Genomic DNA, 18,152 nt, shown 5'->3' on the forward strand with positions numbered 1-18,152 from the left:
TTTATAAGATTTTTAAAATCCCAAAAAAGGGAATTTTTTAATACAGATCTATATGAACTTTACGATGATTTAGTTTGGCTTAAAAACATTTTCAAACTTTTGTACAACTAAAAATCATATAAGCTTAAGAATGAGTATATAATCAATATTTTTCTCCTTGGGATCAATTTGTAAAATTTTATGAAACTATCTGAGATAAAAGATATGAATGTTACTATGATATCATAAAAAATATTAAACAAAACTTAAATAATTATGGGCTTGATTTATTTTTAAAGAAAAAATAAACCTAGGCCTACAAAAAAAGTATCTAAAGTCAAAGTTTTCTCTCTGTGCAGTCTTCTGTGCGCTATATTAAGGCTGATTTTCAGTGCCCAAAACGGATTCCAGTCGGAAGCTGTAAAAGACTACTTCAGCCTTCTGCGGCAGGCTATGAAACACAGTATTCATTAACTTAGGGAGCATTAATGCTGGGCCCAAACTGCTTTATGTAGCTCCATCTGCCGCTCGAAGACCGAAGACTGAAGGCTGCTCTATGTGTATAAATGCAACCTGAACGGTGCCTGGAAACTGGATACTTGAATACTTGGATTCTGGGATAGCGGATAGTGGATCGACGAGAGTCGCTGAAATGGCGTTGGTGGGGCTCGTGGGTTTGGCTACAAGTTCATTTTTTATGGTTTTTTCACGGTTCTCTTGGGATGTAATAATGCAGATATTAAACTCTGCGTTTAGAGCTGCTTCTTATATCTGTAGCCCCTAACTGCATGTTCGGAAAATCGCAGGATCACTCCATTGAGAGATTCTCACATCGATGTAGATTGCCAATAGAAATTCAGTATCACTGTGGTCAGCCGTCAACTTAATGATGAACTTACTATACTAGCGCAAAAGCAAATGACGTACCCCCTTACAAAAAATCGAAGAATTGGTCAAAAAAAAATGTCCCTTAAAGTGATAGGGATCGTTAGCATATCTAGCAAGCTGCTCAAAACAGTCGGTCTTTTACTTGTACGCCTTAATTTGGCTAAACACGGTTGAAAAACCGAAAAAAAATTTCGCATTTTTGACAAAAATCTGAATCTCCATTTTTCTTAAAAATTTTAACCCTATTTTTTGCCATAAAAACTCAGTTTTTTGGCTGCCAAAAAACAAATAAAAGTCAGAATGAGGAATGTCATATCCCGTTGAGCTCGTTGTTTAATTTCCAATCAATTGACATTCAAACCTGGAATTTTTTTATTTTTTCCATTTTTCGCAAAAATAGATGATGTACCCCCTTACAAAAAATGGAAGAATTGGTCAAAAAATAAATTTCCCTTAAAGTGATAGGGATCGTTAGCAAATCTAGCAAGCTGCTCAAAACAGTCAGTCTTTTAGCTGTACGCCTTGATTTGGCTAAACTACGACTGAAAAACCGAAAAAAAATTTCACATTTTTGACAAAAATCTGAATCTCCATTTTTCACAACAATTTTAATCCTATTTTTTCCCATAAAAACTCAGTTTTTTGGCTGCCAAAATAAAAATAAATGTCAGAATGAGGAATGTCATATCTCGTTGAGCTCGTTGCTTAATTTCCAATCGATTGACATTCAAACCTGGAAATTTTTTATTTTTTCCATTTTTTGCAAAAATAGATGATGAACCCCCTTACAAAAAATGGAAGAATTGGTAAAAAAATAAATTTCCCTTAAAGTGATAGGGATCGTTAGCAAATCTAGCAAGCTGCTCAAAACAGTCAGTCTTTTAGCTGTACGCCTTGATTTGGCTAAACTACGAGTGAAAAACCGAAAAAAAATGTAGCATTTTTGACGAAAATCTGAATCTCGCATTTTTCACAAAAATTTTAACCCTTTTTTCGCCATAAAAATGCAGTTTTTTGGCTGCCAAAATAAAAGTAAAAGCCAGAATGAGGAATGTCATACCTCGTTGAGCTTGTTGTATAATTTCCAATCGTTTGACATTCAAACCTGGAAATTTTTTATTTTTTCCATTTTTTGCAAAAATAGATGATGTACCCCCTAACAAAAAATGGAAGAATTGGTAAAAAAATAAATTTCCCTTAAAGTGATAGGGATCGTTAGCATATCTAGCAAGCTGTTCAAAACAGACGGTCTTTTAGCTGTACGCCTTAATTTGGCTAAACTACGGTTGAAAAACCGAAAAAAAATTTCGCATTTTTGACAAAAAACTGAATCTCGCATTTTTCGCAAAAATGTTAATCCTTTTTTTGCAATAATAATTCAGTTTTTTGGCTGCCAAAATAAAAGTAAAAGCCAAAAAGAGGAATGTCATACCTCGTTGAGCTTGTTGTTTAATTTCCAATCGATTGACATTCAAGCCTGGAAATTTTTTATTTTTTTCTATTTTTCGCAAAAATACAAAAAATGGAAGAATTGGTCAAAAAATAAATTTCCCTTAAAGTGATAGGGATCGTTAGCATATCTAGAAAGCTGTTCAAAACAGTCGGTCTTTTAGCTGTAGGCCTTGATTTTGATAAGCTATGATGTTTTTTTGGCTTAAAAGAAAACACCAAAACAACAAGTGATCTGGGGTCATTAAAATAATAGGTTGCGGTGAACGGATGAGTGTCAAAATATGTTGGTCCCAGGTGAAATTAGAAGGATACTAACGAGTGAGGAGGGCACCAGACACTTGGACATTTCGGTTCTTTTTAGTTCAGTTCAGGTAGCTTCTTTGTGTCCACATATGAGTGGTCAAAGGCAAAGTGCATGCATCGGCTCGGGACAATAACATCAATTTCCTGTTAATGTCCATATTGTGAATTGGGGGGACGAGGCAGCAGCAAATTTAATTGAGCCCAATGCAAATTATGGTGAGCAGAATTTTCCCACAGATTGCCAAAGGTTTTAACGATACTTTTTCACTGCCTCTTTTTGACGTAATGAGCCTTAAAGTCAAACGTAGACCTGACAGCTCCAATGGCTTAAACGTAGCACAGAAGCTGCAACTAACCACAAATCACAGTAACTCCATAGCATGGGCTCGGTTTTGGTTTTGGTACGGTTTTGGCTCTGGCTTTGGCTTTAGCTTTGGCTTTGGCTCTGGCCATCGGTTGCAGTTTTGGGATTCGGGACCTGAACCTGAACCTGGAGATTGCGTTTCGTCTCGGCGCTGGGAACTGAACTCTCCTCTAACTGGGAATATGGGAAGTCGACGCAACGCATAATCATTATCACTTAAATTGGGGGCCCACCTAAATTGGTCGGCATACGATACGAGGCGATGCGATGCGATGCGATCCGTTCCGTTCCGATACGATATGTAAGCATATCCGTGGACCATCATCCACGGCCAGGCCAACCCCAAGACCAATTATGTGGGTAAAGCCAAAGTCAAAGACGCTTCTGCTAATACCAAAGCCAAAGCCAAAGACGAAAAACGAAAAAAATGCCCATCTTGTGAAATGAAAAAAAAGCGTACATATGCATATGAGGCCGATGGTATATACGCTGGCACCTAAAACAGTGGGCCGCCGCCACTGCTCCAGTCTGTCCATTATACATTATCCATTACCCAGCGAAATCCCCAATTCGAGTACCGTAACCGAACCCCCGAATTAAGCGAGCCGGGGTAAATGTTAAACTCTATGCGACCATCGATTGATTGGCCGACAAAGTCCTGGAACCTGAAACCATCATTATGCGCGAGATTGCCAGTTAAGCGAGAGGAGGCCATGCCCTTGGCTTGGGATTGTCTAGGGATCTCCTCGGGGAATGCCCACAAAATCGCCCCTTGAAACAGTTCTCACACTAATCCAACCCGTATGCAAATCTTTCGGATGCATTGCTTTGTAAGAAAAGGTGGTAATTAATGATATTCATTGGACTGCCAAAGAATTGGTAAGGAAAACCCTCGTATTTTGCTTTTAATCCAGTGGTCAGCACACTCCTATCCTATGGGTTAGGATGTTTTCCGCTGCCGGCGCTCTGCCGACACACACAGTAAAAGTTGTACAAATTGATACTTTTCGTTTTAATATTTAGCTTTTTCCTTTTATCTATTGGCTGAACTTAGTTTACACACTTTGTATAGACAAAAGCTTTTTATTCGCATATCAATTATTTACTACAATATAACTAACCAAACCCTTTGTTCATAACGAAAGTTATCTGTCCAGGAATATTTTTAAAAAGTGCTTTAGTATTTTCGACTTAAAAAAAATGATTTCCATTAAAAATAAAAAACGTAAGGTAGCCTAAAAATAGTTTAAGCATATGCAAAATATTTATTTTCTAGCATACTTTTTTGTCGATGATTTGTGTAACCCACAACAGATGGCGTTAATGAAGTTCAAATAAAATACTACTGCAGCGTTATTGCATCGTTGGGACTCTTCCGCTGGATGGCGCTGCACTTCTCTACATAAAATCGTCGAGTTGTTTAAAATGTGTTCGAAAGAGGATGACTTGGAAATACCTTCTGCCTACATTTTATTTAAATTATATTTAAATTAAGAAACAAAAAATATTTTATTTTGTTTATATCTAATTTACGTTATCTTTTAGTGTATTTATTACTTAATTATTAATTATCATTCTTAGCTCAACCAGTTGGCAACGCTATAAAATATTATTCCACCCAAGTGGCAACGCCCTAAAATGTCCTTATGCGAAGAAGAAGAACCATAACAAACCACACAAGAAAAAAATCTTTTCTTTCTTTTACAATGATTGCATTTCATTGGATTTTTAAAATTTTGTTAGGTTAATCTTAAAGTTATTTTAGCTAGTGTACACTTAATACAAGCACACAGAATAAAAATTATTTTCACATGAGTGGTAACACATCTTTAATAAGTGGCGGGTTGGCTTGGAATAAAATTTTATATTTATCAGGCATACCTACAATGTAAAGTTAAGACTTTTCTTTTTTAAACATTTTCTTAGTTTTAGACTTCTTTCGTGTGTAAAATTGCCTAGTACAACTTTTTCTTCTTCTGTTTCTTTTCTTTACTTTTATAAAAATTATTTCAAATACCAATAATAATAAAAAAAAGATAAACGAAGTAGAAAAAGTAAATAGAAGTAGAATAATAAAATAGTAATAGTAATAGTAATCTTTTTTATGACTATTAAACAATAGTTGCTTCCTCAGTAACTACATTAAACATTTTAATATGCAAATAAACCATTATATACTTGAAAGCACTGGAATGTTTTTCCCAGTGTAGGTCGGGTCATCGGAAGTTCTGGCTCAAGCCTGGCTGGAAATCCGCCAGTCCGGCAGCGCTGCAAATGTAGCCACATAGGGGCTCTCTGCGCATGCGCTCTGCGACGGGAGCACGTTTTTGCCGCTTACTGTTCGACTTTCGGAGCGGTACTCTATTCAAAACGCTTTGAACTCTTGTGGTGAGCGGACGTGTTTTTTGTTTGGTTTCTCCCGTTTGCCGAACGCCGGAGTACTTTTTTTGTTGTTAAGTGCGCGTCGTCGTCGTACCGCCGCTATTGTTCACGTTTGTTTAGGTAATTGTCGTAAACTAAAGTCAAACACAATCACAATCACACATCCAGAGAGTGCCAGTACGGATCGTATCCGTATCTTACTGCCTTTTGCAACGGTGTTGTATTTATTTTACCAGCAACAGTACGGCAAAATATTGGATTGTTTTCTGGGTTTTGTAACACAATGTACGGCGAAATTAATAATAATACTCAAAACAGAAACAGAAAAGCAGAGGAAAACAGTGGTGGATTCGTTGTAGGTTGGATTGTAGGAGGGGTTTTTGGGGGATCTCAACCACCGATTCTGTTTACAGTGGTTGTGTGAGTAAGCGAACGTTAGTGCGAGTGTGTGTATCTGTATCTGTATGATTTTGTATCTTTCGTTTTTTTTTTTTTTATTATTATTTTGTTGTTGTATTTCGTGAGTGAGTGCGGGCTAAAGCAAGAGTTTGTGAAAAAAAAAGAATAATAAAAAAAAGAACGTTAACGTTGGGGGTTTTCTTCAAGACCAACTGGGATGTACGTTCTTATTGGCATCTGCCAGTTGGCTCAGCGGTGAATGAACTCCGATACCAACTCACACTTTTTCCGCTCTTGCTGCCAAACCAACGGAAAACCGCGGCGCATTAAGCATTAAAAACATAAAAAAAAGAGTATGTTCATAAAAAAAAAAAACGCAGAAATAACCAAAGCAAGCACAAACTCAACTCAAACCACAAAATGGTGGCAGAGACACACAATTACCGCTTATTTTCGAAATATTAACCCAACTGTGCGCAACGGCAATAGCAATAGCAATAGCAACAGCAAATAACCATAACAATGACGAAAGCAAAAAGCAAAAGCAAGAAAACCTAGGTCCAACCAGAAAAAAAAATCAAGAGGAAAAGCAAAAGGAAATCTTCATTACGCCTCTTCCCAATCAGACATTGATTCATTTTCATTTGGGAGAAAAATCCATTTGAAATTCTATGCGGAATTAGGGATGCAATTCCCATTCCCATTGCGTGGTGGTAAGCCAAAAATTCATGCTATAAATCGATCGATGATGCTATGACCCGTATACACTGGATACAATTTTCAGCACTTCTAATAAATATTCATATTAAATGCTTTTCTAAAATTAAAATTATTTTGTTATATTAATAAAGATATATAAAAGATTTTCTTTAAAGATTTAGGATTACCAATATTTTTATACCACCATTTCATAAAAAAATTGACCTTATGACCCTAAATTTTCTCAGTGTAGTATAATTTCTTTAAGGGGTTATTTCCCTCTCAAGATATTTGTATTGAGTGGGTGTCTTTTTTTTTCGTAAGATATAATCTTATTAGCGCCGGCGCTGCTTTTGCCCACGGTGCATCCAAATTTCGCGAGTTCAAAACCCACTACAGATGACTTGATATATTGGTTTTTGACGTAGTTCCCCTAATTGGCTCCATTGCCCAATATCTAGTTTTCAAGTATTATCATAAAAAGTATTTTAGCATACAAAAAGATAACATATATTTTGTAACATTAGAATTCAAGGTAAATTCCCATAGAATTCGCTACACGAACAGCATGAAATATTGTACAATTTTGTGCTACAGATAACTTTGACTGGGAAGGTCTCTCCATCACCATTTTTCCACTGTGATTATAATTCAAATTATTATTACTGAATACTGGAATCGAACTCATGTGTGTGTGTTTGCTTAGATAATGGTGACTATCTTATCGCAGGGCTTAATCTTTTGCAAGCTGAAAGCGAAAAAAGGCAAAAAAAAAAACGAACGATCCAGAGCAGCTGCCCGGGAAACGTACTAACAGGCTTACTTGGACAAAAACACCGATCGAATATGCATTTAGTATGCCTCAGCCTTGGGAATTACTCACAGCTACAAATCAGCCTGGTCGGCTTATAACCGTACATATATATACATTGAGATACATATATGTATCTTGCCAACATGCGAGTTTGGCAAGACGATGACGAGGCCCTTGCTCAGCAGAAAGCAAAAAAAAAAAGAAATTCAGGAGAAATGTATGGGTACTTTGACTTTAACATATCCTCTAAACATAAACCTTTTTGCAAATTTTATTGCCAACTTAAGGGCAATAAGGTGTCTGCAAAAAGTACCCAATTTCTCATATTTACCCTATCTAAATTCTGGGGAATATCTCAGAGACCCCCTGTATACACAAAATTTACCCGTTCAGTCGTTTTCTTTTTAATTGCGTTTTGCCACCATTTCGGCTGGCTTCTTTCTTAGCTTCTCATTTGGCTTCAGTTACTTTTTTTTTTACTTTTAGAGTGTGTTGCTCAAGTTACCGATGAGGCAACCCTTTTTTTTTCAGGCCCTGTTAAATGCCGACACATGTGGTCGAGATCCGAGATCTGAGATCTGAGTGGTATTCAAATTCAGTCGACAGTCTACAATCGACAGTCGGCTGCTGTATTCGCCTTCAAATCAATTGGAAAATCAAATGCCCCCGCAGTTCAGCGGTCGACTCTCATCCGATGTCACGTAATCTACTGAGCAATAATTATTGCAACTGAATTTACCAGTTTCTCTACCGATAACCGAACCCGACTCCACAATTCATTTGACACGAGGTGGCAATTGCCAGTGGGTTAGTAGACAATATGCTTATTCGGGCCAACAGACCGCAGTTTTGCGAATTTGATACTAGGAAAAGTCTAAGTAGGTTGCGAGCAGAAAAAAACATATTGATTTTTCAAAGGGAGGAAAGTTGTTGGTAAATCAAAAACGACGCAAAAAACTAATTTCAATAGGAAATTTAAAAAAAATAAATAATATAATACAATTTATTAAATAATTCTTAATAATTTACTTGCTTTGAAAGATTGTTTTAGTTTATTTTTAGCAATTTTGATCTTATAGATCCATTATAATGATTTATTAAAAAATGTCTTCTTCGATTGATAGACTTAACATATAATTCAAAACGCAAAAATAATAAAAAGATTTTAAATTCATCTGTCAAAAGTTTGAAAACTATCCTTAATAAAATTTTCTATTATTGAAAAAATATCAGAAAAGGTTTTTAGAAAATGTTTTCTTCGAGATATTGCAGAAATTTTTCTTATGTTTAATTGTGCGAATTTTGTTTTTAAATTTTAAAAATCCGTTATAAATTATATTTATTTATTAATAACTTAATATGATAGACTTAAAAAATAATTTAATCAAAAGCAGAACCTTTTCTATTAAACAAAAAAATCTTTTATAAGTAATTTACTAGAAAAAGCTTTTTGGAAAACGTTTTCTTGGGAAACTGATAAAAATTTCTAATACCCTCCTCGCATCTTATATTTCCGATTCAAAATTTGCTTTGATTTTGGAAAAACAAATACACTATACTATTGCTAGATTTTCATAAATATTGGTACTCACCCATAACGATAACACACATTGCTACCCATCGTAAAAAAAAAATCTCAGGGAGAATTGGGTTGGAAGAGCTTTGCGTGGCACCGATGTATTTGTGTGTTTCAAGAGTGCCGGATACAAAAAGCCTAGTCAAGTGCCATTGTGGCTTTTTGACCTTTTTTGGGGCGCGGGTCGGTGGGGGGCCTTAATTAAATGATCAACTCAAGTGAAATTCCCGAGACGTAGATATCTGCCTAGCATATGTACATATGTGGCTAGGTATGTATGTACATACGTACTCGGATCGTACTTACATTCATATGTGCGCCTGCCTTTATTGAGGTCGATTGTTCATTTATCGTCAATGTCAGTCATCAGGTGGCCTGCGTGCATGTTTTGTTGTTTTTACACATTCCCTCGCGATTTGTTTACGTTTTGCGCCGTTCATTACAAGTCGCCTCCGCCTGAGAGCAGCCCACCAAACCGAAAATCTGACTGGGTCGTGTTCCACGGGCCCTTGGGATTACCCAATCCCAACGATATCCCGGGTTCCCAGCAGATGGAGTGGTGTTTTTCCCCAATTCGGTATTTGCAAAACGGAATTCCAACGTTTGGTGGCCGAATATTCGCTTGGGAGAACAAAAAAACCGTGATTTTAACCTTAAAGAGAAGGCTTTTTGGTCTTTAAATGTGTAGAATAAACATATGTATTTTTTATGGGTCGCCGAATACGTAGAAATGTATCGAAACAATGCCAATTTGTGGGCAAATATTTATTTGAGTTTCATGTTCTTATCTTGCGAAATATTATCCTTATCAGGAAAAATATTTTAAAGTATATTTGTATCATTATAACTTTGATATAAAATGGGGAATCCCTGAATTAAAAATTTTTGACATATAAACTTTACCTTAAAAAATATAGTTTAATAGATGTTATTTTAATAGTTGTTACAAGGAGACAATATTTGAACTTTTTTTACATAAATATAATGCAGTAGGAACATATTTTAAAAATCCTTGCAGATCGAGGTATTATTTTAACAATTTAAACTTTTTTATGTGAACTTTTATTTAATAATAATTAATATTTTAAATATTACTTGCAGATTTTCTTGCTTGGACCCCGAAACAGCATTATCGATGGTGGGCACACAGACGACAGCAGCTCCCAACTCTCTTCCACTCCAAGCCCTCTCGTTTTCCCCCTCACCACTCTTCCCCAGCCAGTGCTCCAAAAAATGTCTGAGATCATTAAAAGCGAAGAAGGAATCCGTCCTCTAAACGAACCCAAAAGCCAAGAAACCGATGGTGCAGTCGACCAAGAATCCCAAAAAATAGAGGAAGATAACTATATTACAGCACCTCTGAAGATCATAGAACCCTTCGAGAACTTTGAAAAGGAGAGCGATAAGGAAAAGGAAAAAGAGGAGGAGGACAAAGAGAAGGATAGCCCTGTGAAGACCCCGACAAAAGCGGAGAATTCTACAGAGATTGACGTTACCAGCAGTGCCAAGACCAAGAAATCGGTTAGCTTCAATCCCAACGACGAGAAGATTCAAAAGTTCATCACCGGCGAACCGATTGTCGATCAGAAGAATCCCTTTCGCAATGGTAACATAGCCAAATCTTCGGAGAAGAAGACACCACCACCGGTGCCTACGAAGAGATCGACCCTCAGTGTTCGGAAAACAGTGACCCAGCAACTGAGGGAACGGGAACGGGAAAAGGAAAGGGAACGTGACAAGGAGCGGGAGCAGCAGAAGAACGAGTCCAATACTCGCAAAAGTAAGATCAGTAGATCTCAGTCGCAGACCACCGATGACTATGTGACCACCGAGGAGGTCCTCAAGCAGTCCAAGTATGTGAAGACGTACATCAAGAATCCGGATGCCTACTTTGTATATGATCCCACGGTGCTGGCACGTCTCAAGTTGGAGGAACTAAGGGAGACATCTGGTACTGGTAATGGTAAGTTGCCCAAGCGAAAGCAGACGCCCAAGGATTTGAGAGCGGGTAAACAGGCCCGTCATCAAAATCAGAACCAAAATCAGAGCCAGAAAAATCCAGAGCCGCGAAAACCACAGCCCACTTTTAAGAAGTGCTCAAAGCCCAACTATCCAGAATTAGCAAACTTGAAAATCCGCACTGGTACCAATTCCGATCCCGAGAGCAGTGCCTTATTCAATCCCGCTGAGGTGACAAAAAATGCCCGAAAATTCGATGAGCGGGTGAAGAAGCTACAGATTACCTCGGATGATGACCTGGACGATATCGATGGACCGTTGACCAAGAGCGAATCGAGCGACGAGCTGGCGGGCAGTTCCTCAGTTCCACAAAGTCCACAAATAAAGCCGGCTATGAGTGGAGCTGAGGACTTGCCCTCACCCACGCCCACGCCGGGCACTTTTACCAACACTATCAGCTCCGATGAGTTTCAGGCCTATCTGGATCGCAAGGGATTGGCTTTGATGCCCCGGAGGGAACTCTTCTCGCCCACACCCACAATTGCCAGGACCTCCACTCCGATGCAATCGGCCGAGGAGCGACGTCAACAGGTGGCCGAATCCCTGGCCGCTCTGCGCAAGAGCAACACTAAGAAGCTATCGGTGCTGCAAAGGCTCTCAAACAGTCTCTTTCCAGCTCGCCGAAAAACCACTCCAAAGTCGGAAAGTCCCATGCCTCGGGTATTGTTCCACGACCAGGACAAGGAGGATTATCGCCGCAAAGCTGATGTGCCTGCCGAAATACGTCGTATATTACTGGAGCGCCAGAGTCCTAATTTTCGTCGCCAAAATGGCCAGATTCCATCTCCAAATGTTGATCCTACAACTGAAAAAGTCACTAGAACCGGTGACGCCACTTTGCAGAGGAGAAACGGTGACTCTACCTTGCAGAGGAGAAATGGTGACTCTGCCTTGCAGAGGAGAAGCGGTGACAACACTTTGCAGAGGGTAAACGGTCGCTCTGATTTCCAAAACAGAAACGGTGACTCCAATTTGCAAAACAGAAACGCTGACTCCACTTTGCAGAGGATGAACGGTGACTCCAATTTCCAAAACCGAAATGGTGACCCCAATTTCCAAAACAGAAACGGTGACTCTACTTTGCAGAGGATAAATGGTGACTCTGGTTTCCAAAACCGAAACAGTGACTCCACTTATCAAAGCAGAAATGGTGACACGTCTTATCAGAACCGAAACAGTGACGCCACTTTTCAAAACAGCAACAGTGATCCCAATTTCCAGAGCCGAAACGGTGACACCACTTTGCGAAGATCAACACTCGAAAGACCGGGCGTAAATCCCAGACGACAATGGCCCGAGGCCCAGCAGGTGGGTCGGATTAACCGGTCCACCTCGGTGGATCGCAGTCAATTCAGCCACGACCAGCCCATCTTGGCGAGTCCTGTGGCCTCCTCGACCCCTGTGCGTGGCCAGAACCAGTGGGACCAATTGCGGGCGATCAAGGAGGTGACCGATCGCCAGCTCTACCACAAGCTACATCAGCAGCAGCAACTGCAGGTTGTCCCTCAGCCGCAGCAAAATATGACAGCACAACGACCGAATGAGGATATCTACTCCCAGGTGGTGTTGCAACCAGATCAACAGCAGAACTTCATTCGCAATTCGGTGCAGCGTAATACCTTCTCGGGAATCAGTGGTCGCAATCGCCCCCTAACGGTCTTCAATGGCACTCCCCAGAGGCAAGTGCAAATGCCCATGCCCATGCAGATGCTACAGCAACCTCCTCGAAGTCAGAGCGTTCTGGACAACATGGTGCCAAGTACTGGAAATCCTGGTCAACAGACACCGGTGGTAATGCGACATAGGGGTCATGATCATGGACAGTCCCGACGCATCGGTGGACTCCTTACCAGGGAGGAGATTCTGGAGAAGGTGAAGGAGTTCTGTCGCAAGAGCGTTACCAGAGCCCCAGAAGCCAAGACGCCAATGCAACCCGTCTATAAGCGACATCTCACACCACCCAATGCAGATGTCTCACCCGTTTCGTATGCCTCCGTGGATGACCAGTGGTATGTAAAGGGGTTATATCTTCCTTAATGAGGTTATAATCTTATTTTTCTTTACATTTTAGTGCCCGACCTCAGGTGCCTCAGCGCGTCCAGAGTTTACCCATCGCCCAGGGACGCTATGTATCCAGTGGTGGAATGGCCGTCGATGGAGCCTCACCCATCTACGCCCATGTTAGCAAGCGGAACAGCCTGCTCTCCAATGTCTCCGAACAGTATTTGTCGAGCCAGCAACTCGGAACGCTGGCCAGGCCAGTGCCCCTGAACCAATTGGTCCTGGTGGATACGGGCGAGGGTGTCCAGGTTGCCCAGCTAGTGGATTACCTGCCCTACGTACGTCCAGCACCTAACCAGACCCATGGCCCATATGCCATGATGCAGGATGGCAGGGCCACGCCACTGATCCTGGACCAATCGGCCCAGCAGACCAGCCAGATCTACTGGACGCCACAGCATCGGCAGCGGATCTCCCATCCGGTGCCAGCACCCCGCCTTATAAAGGGACCAATTGCAGGGCCGACGTCCAGGAACAGTACTTTGAGCCGACATCTAGAGGCTAGGATGGGAAATGCCTCCGACTGGGAGCTCAGTTCGGAGGCCGGTGAGGTGAGGAGGATAATGGAGAAACAACTATAAGGTGAGCAGACCTCAGCAATTTGATCCTATATGTATATAATCACAGAGGGAAAAGTTAAAACCATTATACTAAAACTTAAAACTCTCATACTTTTAAAAGATTATTTTCCGAACAATTCCTATTACATTGAGTAAATACACTCGATTCAATTCAATCCAAGAAAAATGTTTGAGACCCATTTATTCTATTTATATTTGAGCTTAACTTTTTATCTGAGTTACCGAGACTTAGAAATTTTTAAAATGCTTCTATATTAGCTATCTCTACCAAATATATGATTTAATTTGAAGACTTTATAGAGGTTTTTAAGCCAAGAACACAACTCATGTAGAAATATCTTCGACCAAATACCGTTAGTACTGGTTTAAGACACTGCTTAGTGGACTTCTGAACCATGGTTCGAGTCCGCAACGGTATCTTGCATTTCCGATTTCAATCGGATATACAAATCTAGAAAAATCGGATGGTCCGATAGTGCCAGTGCCATCGATGTACTCCCACCTCTAGAACTCACAAAGAATTTTATTTATTTACCACTGAAGATATCCGCTGCAATTTTATTTTTAACCATCATCCATTTACGCCAACTTCTTGCAAATTGTTTGAAATCGAGGTGTGTAGTGCATTTAATGTTTACCCTGATTCCAAATTCAAAATAACGAATCGAATGGAACTAACACACAAAAACGCACATTAATGCGTACTTACATATATCCATTGTTTTTAACTTTGTGGCAAAAAGATATAGACGTAAATAGGTACTCACATATATAGGCATTTCAAGGTCGAAGTACTAGTAGGCCTAGTAAACCCATAAAGAGAAAATTTAGCCTTGCCATTTTACCCAAAATTTCCTTTCATGACGTAGGTACTGCTTTCTCGCTCGCTCTTAGGGAAAAGCTAGCATGTGAAAAGTCTATTGCCTTCTCGCTCAGTCCCATAGAGCTACGAAATTTTCTTTACTAGGTCAGTGTCAAAATAACGGGAGAATTGGAAGGGTTCTTAGGTATCCCCAAAAAGTATACATACTTCTCAAGGACTTCCTTTGTGGTACCTGTATATTTTTGAACGGTTCCTATAAAAAGAATCAGAACCATTTTATTGAAGTACCTCATCCTATAAAAAGTCTTTCAGACGAGGAGCCCGTTGTTCTTATATCTCTTAAAAGTATATTATAAACTTGACCTGATACTTGAGTATATTGATAGCCGAGCCCCGGGTAAACAGTGCACATTGGGGTAAAAGAGCCCAAAATTTCTGACAGAATCCTATAAACAAATTATTTTTTTTAAATAAAAAGCAAAATAAAATGTTATCTGATCTATGAAAATGTTCTTAATTTTTTAATAATATTTTGGCACTTGTTTTGAAGTCTTCTACTGACATGTATGATTATTTTCCAGTAATTTAATATTGTGCCAAGGATTAAAAGTATTTTGCAAACTTAAACGAAATCCAAAAAACTGAGTCATTTTGAAACAAAGGATATTAGTACTATTAAATAAGGAAATAATACATTTTAATACGCAATTTTGTAGGTATATAATGGGTAATTGTAATAGCGCGTAAATTGCAAAGATTTTGACCAAATAACAATGGAAAACCAAACGCCTCAAGAGTTCATGACAGATAACAAAATGATGTGTGATTTTTCAATTCCCAGACAACAATTCAGAGATGGAGACGGAGGGCAGCAGGAGCGAAGACATTGGGCCAGCCAAGACCAGGCCCACCTTAAGCGAGGAGTCTCTCGGGAGCAGCTCCTCGTCGTCGGTGCTCAACTCGTGGACCATTTTGCCGGTGGCGAAGGAGAAGGAGGACGACCTAGAGAAGACCGAGGAGTTGGCGGATTTAAGGCCGAGCAGTCGAGCGGACAAGCAGAAAATCGAGAGGTACATCCTCCACTCTAACTCACAGATCTATATAGATAATAAACCAAGTATCCTTACCTCCATTAGATGCAACAGGGTTGCGGCCGAGGATCCCCAGGCGGACGACATTTCCGATGGTATTTCGATAATCAGCGATTGCGAGAGCACCGATCGCATCTCACCCAATCTCTTTCTGCGCGAACCACTACTCGGTGACTTGGGTTTCGGGGATTTGCCCACTAGTTCCGTGGAACTGATTGCACCCATACCGATTAGCACTGGCCAGCAGCTGAAGGAGTATCCCGAAAGGGATGAGGTGCAGGTGCAGGAGTCAACGAACATAGTGCGCTCCAAGTTCGAGCTTGAACTGCCACCACTGGTGCAGAATGGCCTTACGGCCTTCTTCTATGTGTCCGCCACTTTGGCCATTCTGGCCTTTGTGGGCAAGCTTCGCAATCCGGAGTGGCAGGTCCTCGGCGAGGACAAGCCCCTGGTCGAACTGGAACGCCGAGTGGGTGAGCTGGAGCTGCAAAACAATCTGCTGCGCGCCGAGATCGATATCATGTCGAAGAAACTGCAGTATCTGCTGGGCTCTGGACAGGATGGGTTGCAGCGTCAGGGAGCAGGCCGTGCCAAGGGCAAGACCTTCAAGGCCTGGCCAGGCAATGGGGACTCCGTCAGTCCCGTGGACATCACCAAGGCCGACCTGAAACAGCCCTTCCAATGCCCCGATGGTCGGTTCGTTGAGATCGCCGGCATGTGTGTGGAAAACAAGCAGCATTTGGACGAGCTAACCGATGAGATCGGCAGTGTCGTCAACGATGTGCTACAGCAGTCGGGAGCCTTTCACAAGTTTGAAAAGATCACCGAGAAGCTGGGCTCGTTTGCCGGCGACGAAAACGAAAATGTGGATGCAAAAGCTGGGCCAAGAGCAGGCAATTACCAACCGAAAATGGATGGGCAAGAAACCGTGACTTCCCATGGCCAGTCGTCGAAGCTGGCGGATGGTTCGAAAGATCGTTTTAGGCCCAAACAGTACAAGCAGGAGCAGCACTCCTCGCACGAGCGCAAGCATCGACGACAGGAGCAGGATCATAGCCACTCCAATGAGCATGGCAAAAAGAAGTACTACGATCAGTCGACCAACAATCGAGGACGCTACAATAAGAAGTCCAACGAACACTCCAATGAAAACAGCAAGGAGCGCGATCCGCAAAACGACAGCGGCAGTGGCGAGTGGCACGAGCGGATGATGCAACAGCGGGAGAACGCTCGCCACAAGCATGCCCAGAAGCGCAACAATAACAACTGGTACATCGAGCGAGGCGATGGTCGCGAACAGATGCGTTCCGGAGAGACCCAACGCTGAATGGATCCATTATCAAGACGATGGCCTCTTAATCTTAACCGTAATCCCCGAAAAAAGGGATTGGAACTTATGCCACAGAGGTCACATACATATATATTTTAATCCCAAGATATACTTAAGGACAACGTGTGCTAGTAAAGCGCAAACACCGAATTTTTGCGCTGGTTCCTAACTCTATACATGTTTACCATATACATATTTCGACAACGTTTCTACAGGGTGTTTTTTCAAGACAGTAGGATTCAGGATTCAAGGGCTTTGAAACACACTGTAGAACCAGAGCTTATGCAAGTGCTTAATATTTATTTATTTTTTATCTACTTATACCGTTTTTGGCTGCGTCAATGCTAGCATTATCCTTGTAATCCCGATTTCGCAATATGTGCGAACACACATACAGTTTCAATAGTCAGTGTTAAAAGCTAGTGTATCGCATTTTTAATGGAAACATCATACATTTCGCACACATTTAACTAAAGTGGCACTGCTATGCGAACAGTTCTCAAGCAATATTTTGAAATGGTTGGTGCAATTCGAGTTAAATGTGAGCAATGTCTTTGTATAATATCGGTTCCTCCCACTTAAAGGTGTGTTTTTGCTACTAAGTTCCAGCTCAACCTAAGAGACAGACCGATCCAGGTGCGGATTCACCTTGGCAATGTCCGTCAATAAAGAAAAATCAATCAATTCCTTTCAACGAGTACGTGTATATCAATGATCCTTTTGAAACATTAGATTTCGCTAAAATTATGTATTTATATATACATACATATATATATTTGTGATACCTATACTAATATTTTTTTGTAGTCTAGAAAAATAAATTATTGTACCATATTAGGTATTCCTGGGAAGCCAATTCTATAAAAAAAAAAATTTAATAAAAAAAGGAAATTTAAAGGAACAGAAATCAATATTTTTGTATTCATGTTCGTTCAAAATCTAAGCATTATATATGTATAAATAAATGTATAAATGTGTACCCCAAATGTTTTGCGATGAAATAAATAAAATATCCTTGAATTCCATGTGCTATTTAATTTTGGGATTTGGAATTATATTACATTTAAATAATACAGCCTTCCCTTTGATTTGTATTAATGTTTTAGTAATTGTCCTATGAAAAATGTGTGTCTATTGAATATGCATTTTTTTTTAAAATACATATGTAACCTTTTAACATTTGAACAAGGTCCACTCTAATGTACATATTATTTCTGTGTGTACGCATATGTTACGTGCTCATGCACTTTCATTTCTTGCCCCAGTTTTCGGATAAAAGGGGGCGGACCGAAGCAGAGACTTTTCGATGGCTGCTTTTTTTGGTGGGCGGTACGGGGGAGTCTGTACTAAAAGTGTGCCATGGAAGGACATGCACTCATCGCGCAAGCCCT

At 40.3% G+C, this 18,152-nt stretch overlaps 2 protein-coding genes across 2 annotated transcripts; both read left to right on the forward strand.

Annotated features, from left to right (window-relative positions):
* The first annotated feature begins 5,344 nt into the window (after nt 1-5,344).
* On the forward strand, nt 5,345-13,517 carry LOC108006306 (uncharacterized protein DDB_G0284459). Its single transcript, XM_017069794.4, has 3 exons — nt 5,345-5,488; nt 9,958-12,884; nt 12,947-13,517. The coding sequence occupies exons 2-3, from the start codon at nt 10,090-10,092 to the stop codon at nt 13,515-13,517; spliced, it is 3,366 nt and encodes a 1,121-aa protein (XP_016925283.2). The 5' UTR covers nt 5,345-5,488; nt 9,958-10,089.
* A 1,677-nt stretch (nt 13,518-15,194) lies between these two features.
* Nucleotides 15,195-17,781, forward strand: LOC108006307 (uncharacterized). Its single transcript, XM_017069796.4, has 2 exons — nt 15,195-15,410; nt 15,477-17,781. Exons 1-2 carry the CDS (start codon nt 15,196-15,198, stop codon nt 16,756-16,758), a joined length of 1,497 nt encoding a protein of 498 aa, XP_016925285.2. The 5' UTR covers nt 15,195; the 3' UTR covers nt 16,759-17,781.
* The last annotated feature ends 371 nt before the right edge of the window (nt 17,782-18,152 follow it).

Source organism: Drosophila suzukii, chromosome X, assembly GCF_043229965.1.
Source record: "Drosophila suzukii chromosome X, CBGP_Dsuzu_IsoJpt1.0, whole genome shotgun sequence".
NCBI lineage: Eukaryota > Metazoa > Arthropoda > Insecta > Diptera > Drosophilidae > Drosophila > Drosophila suzukii.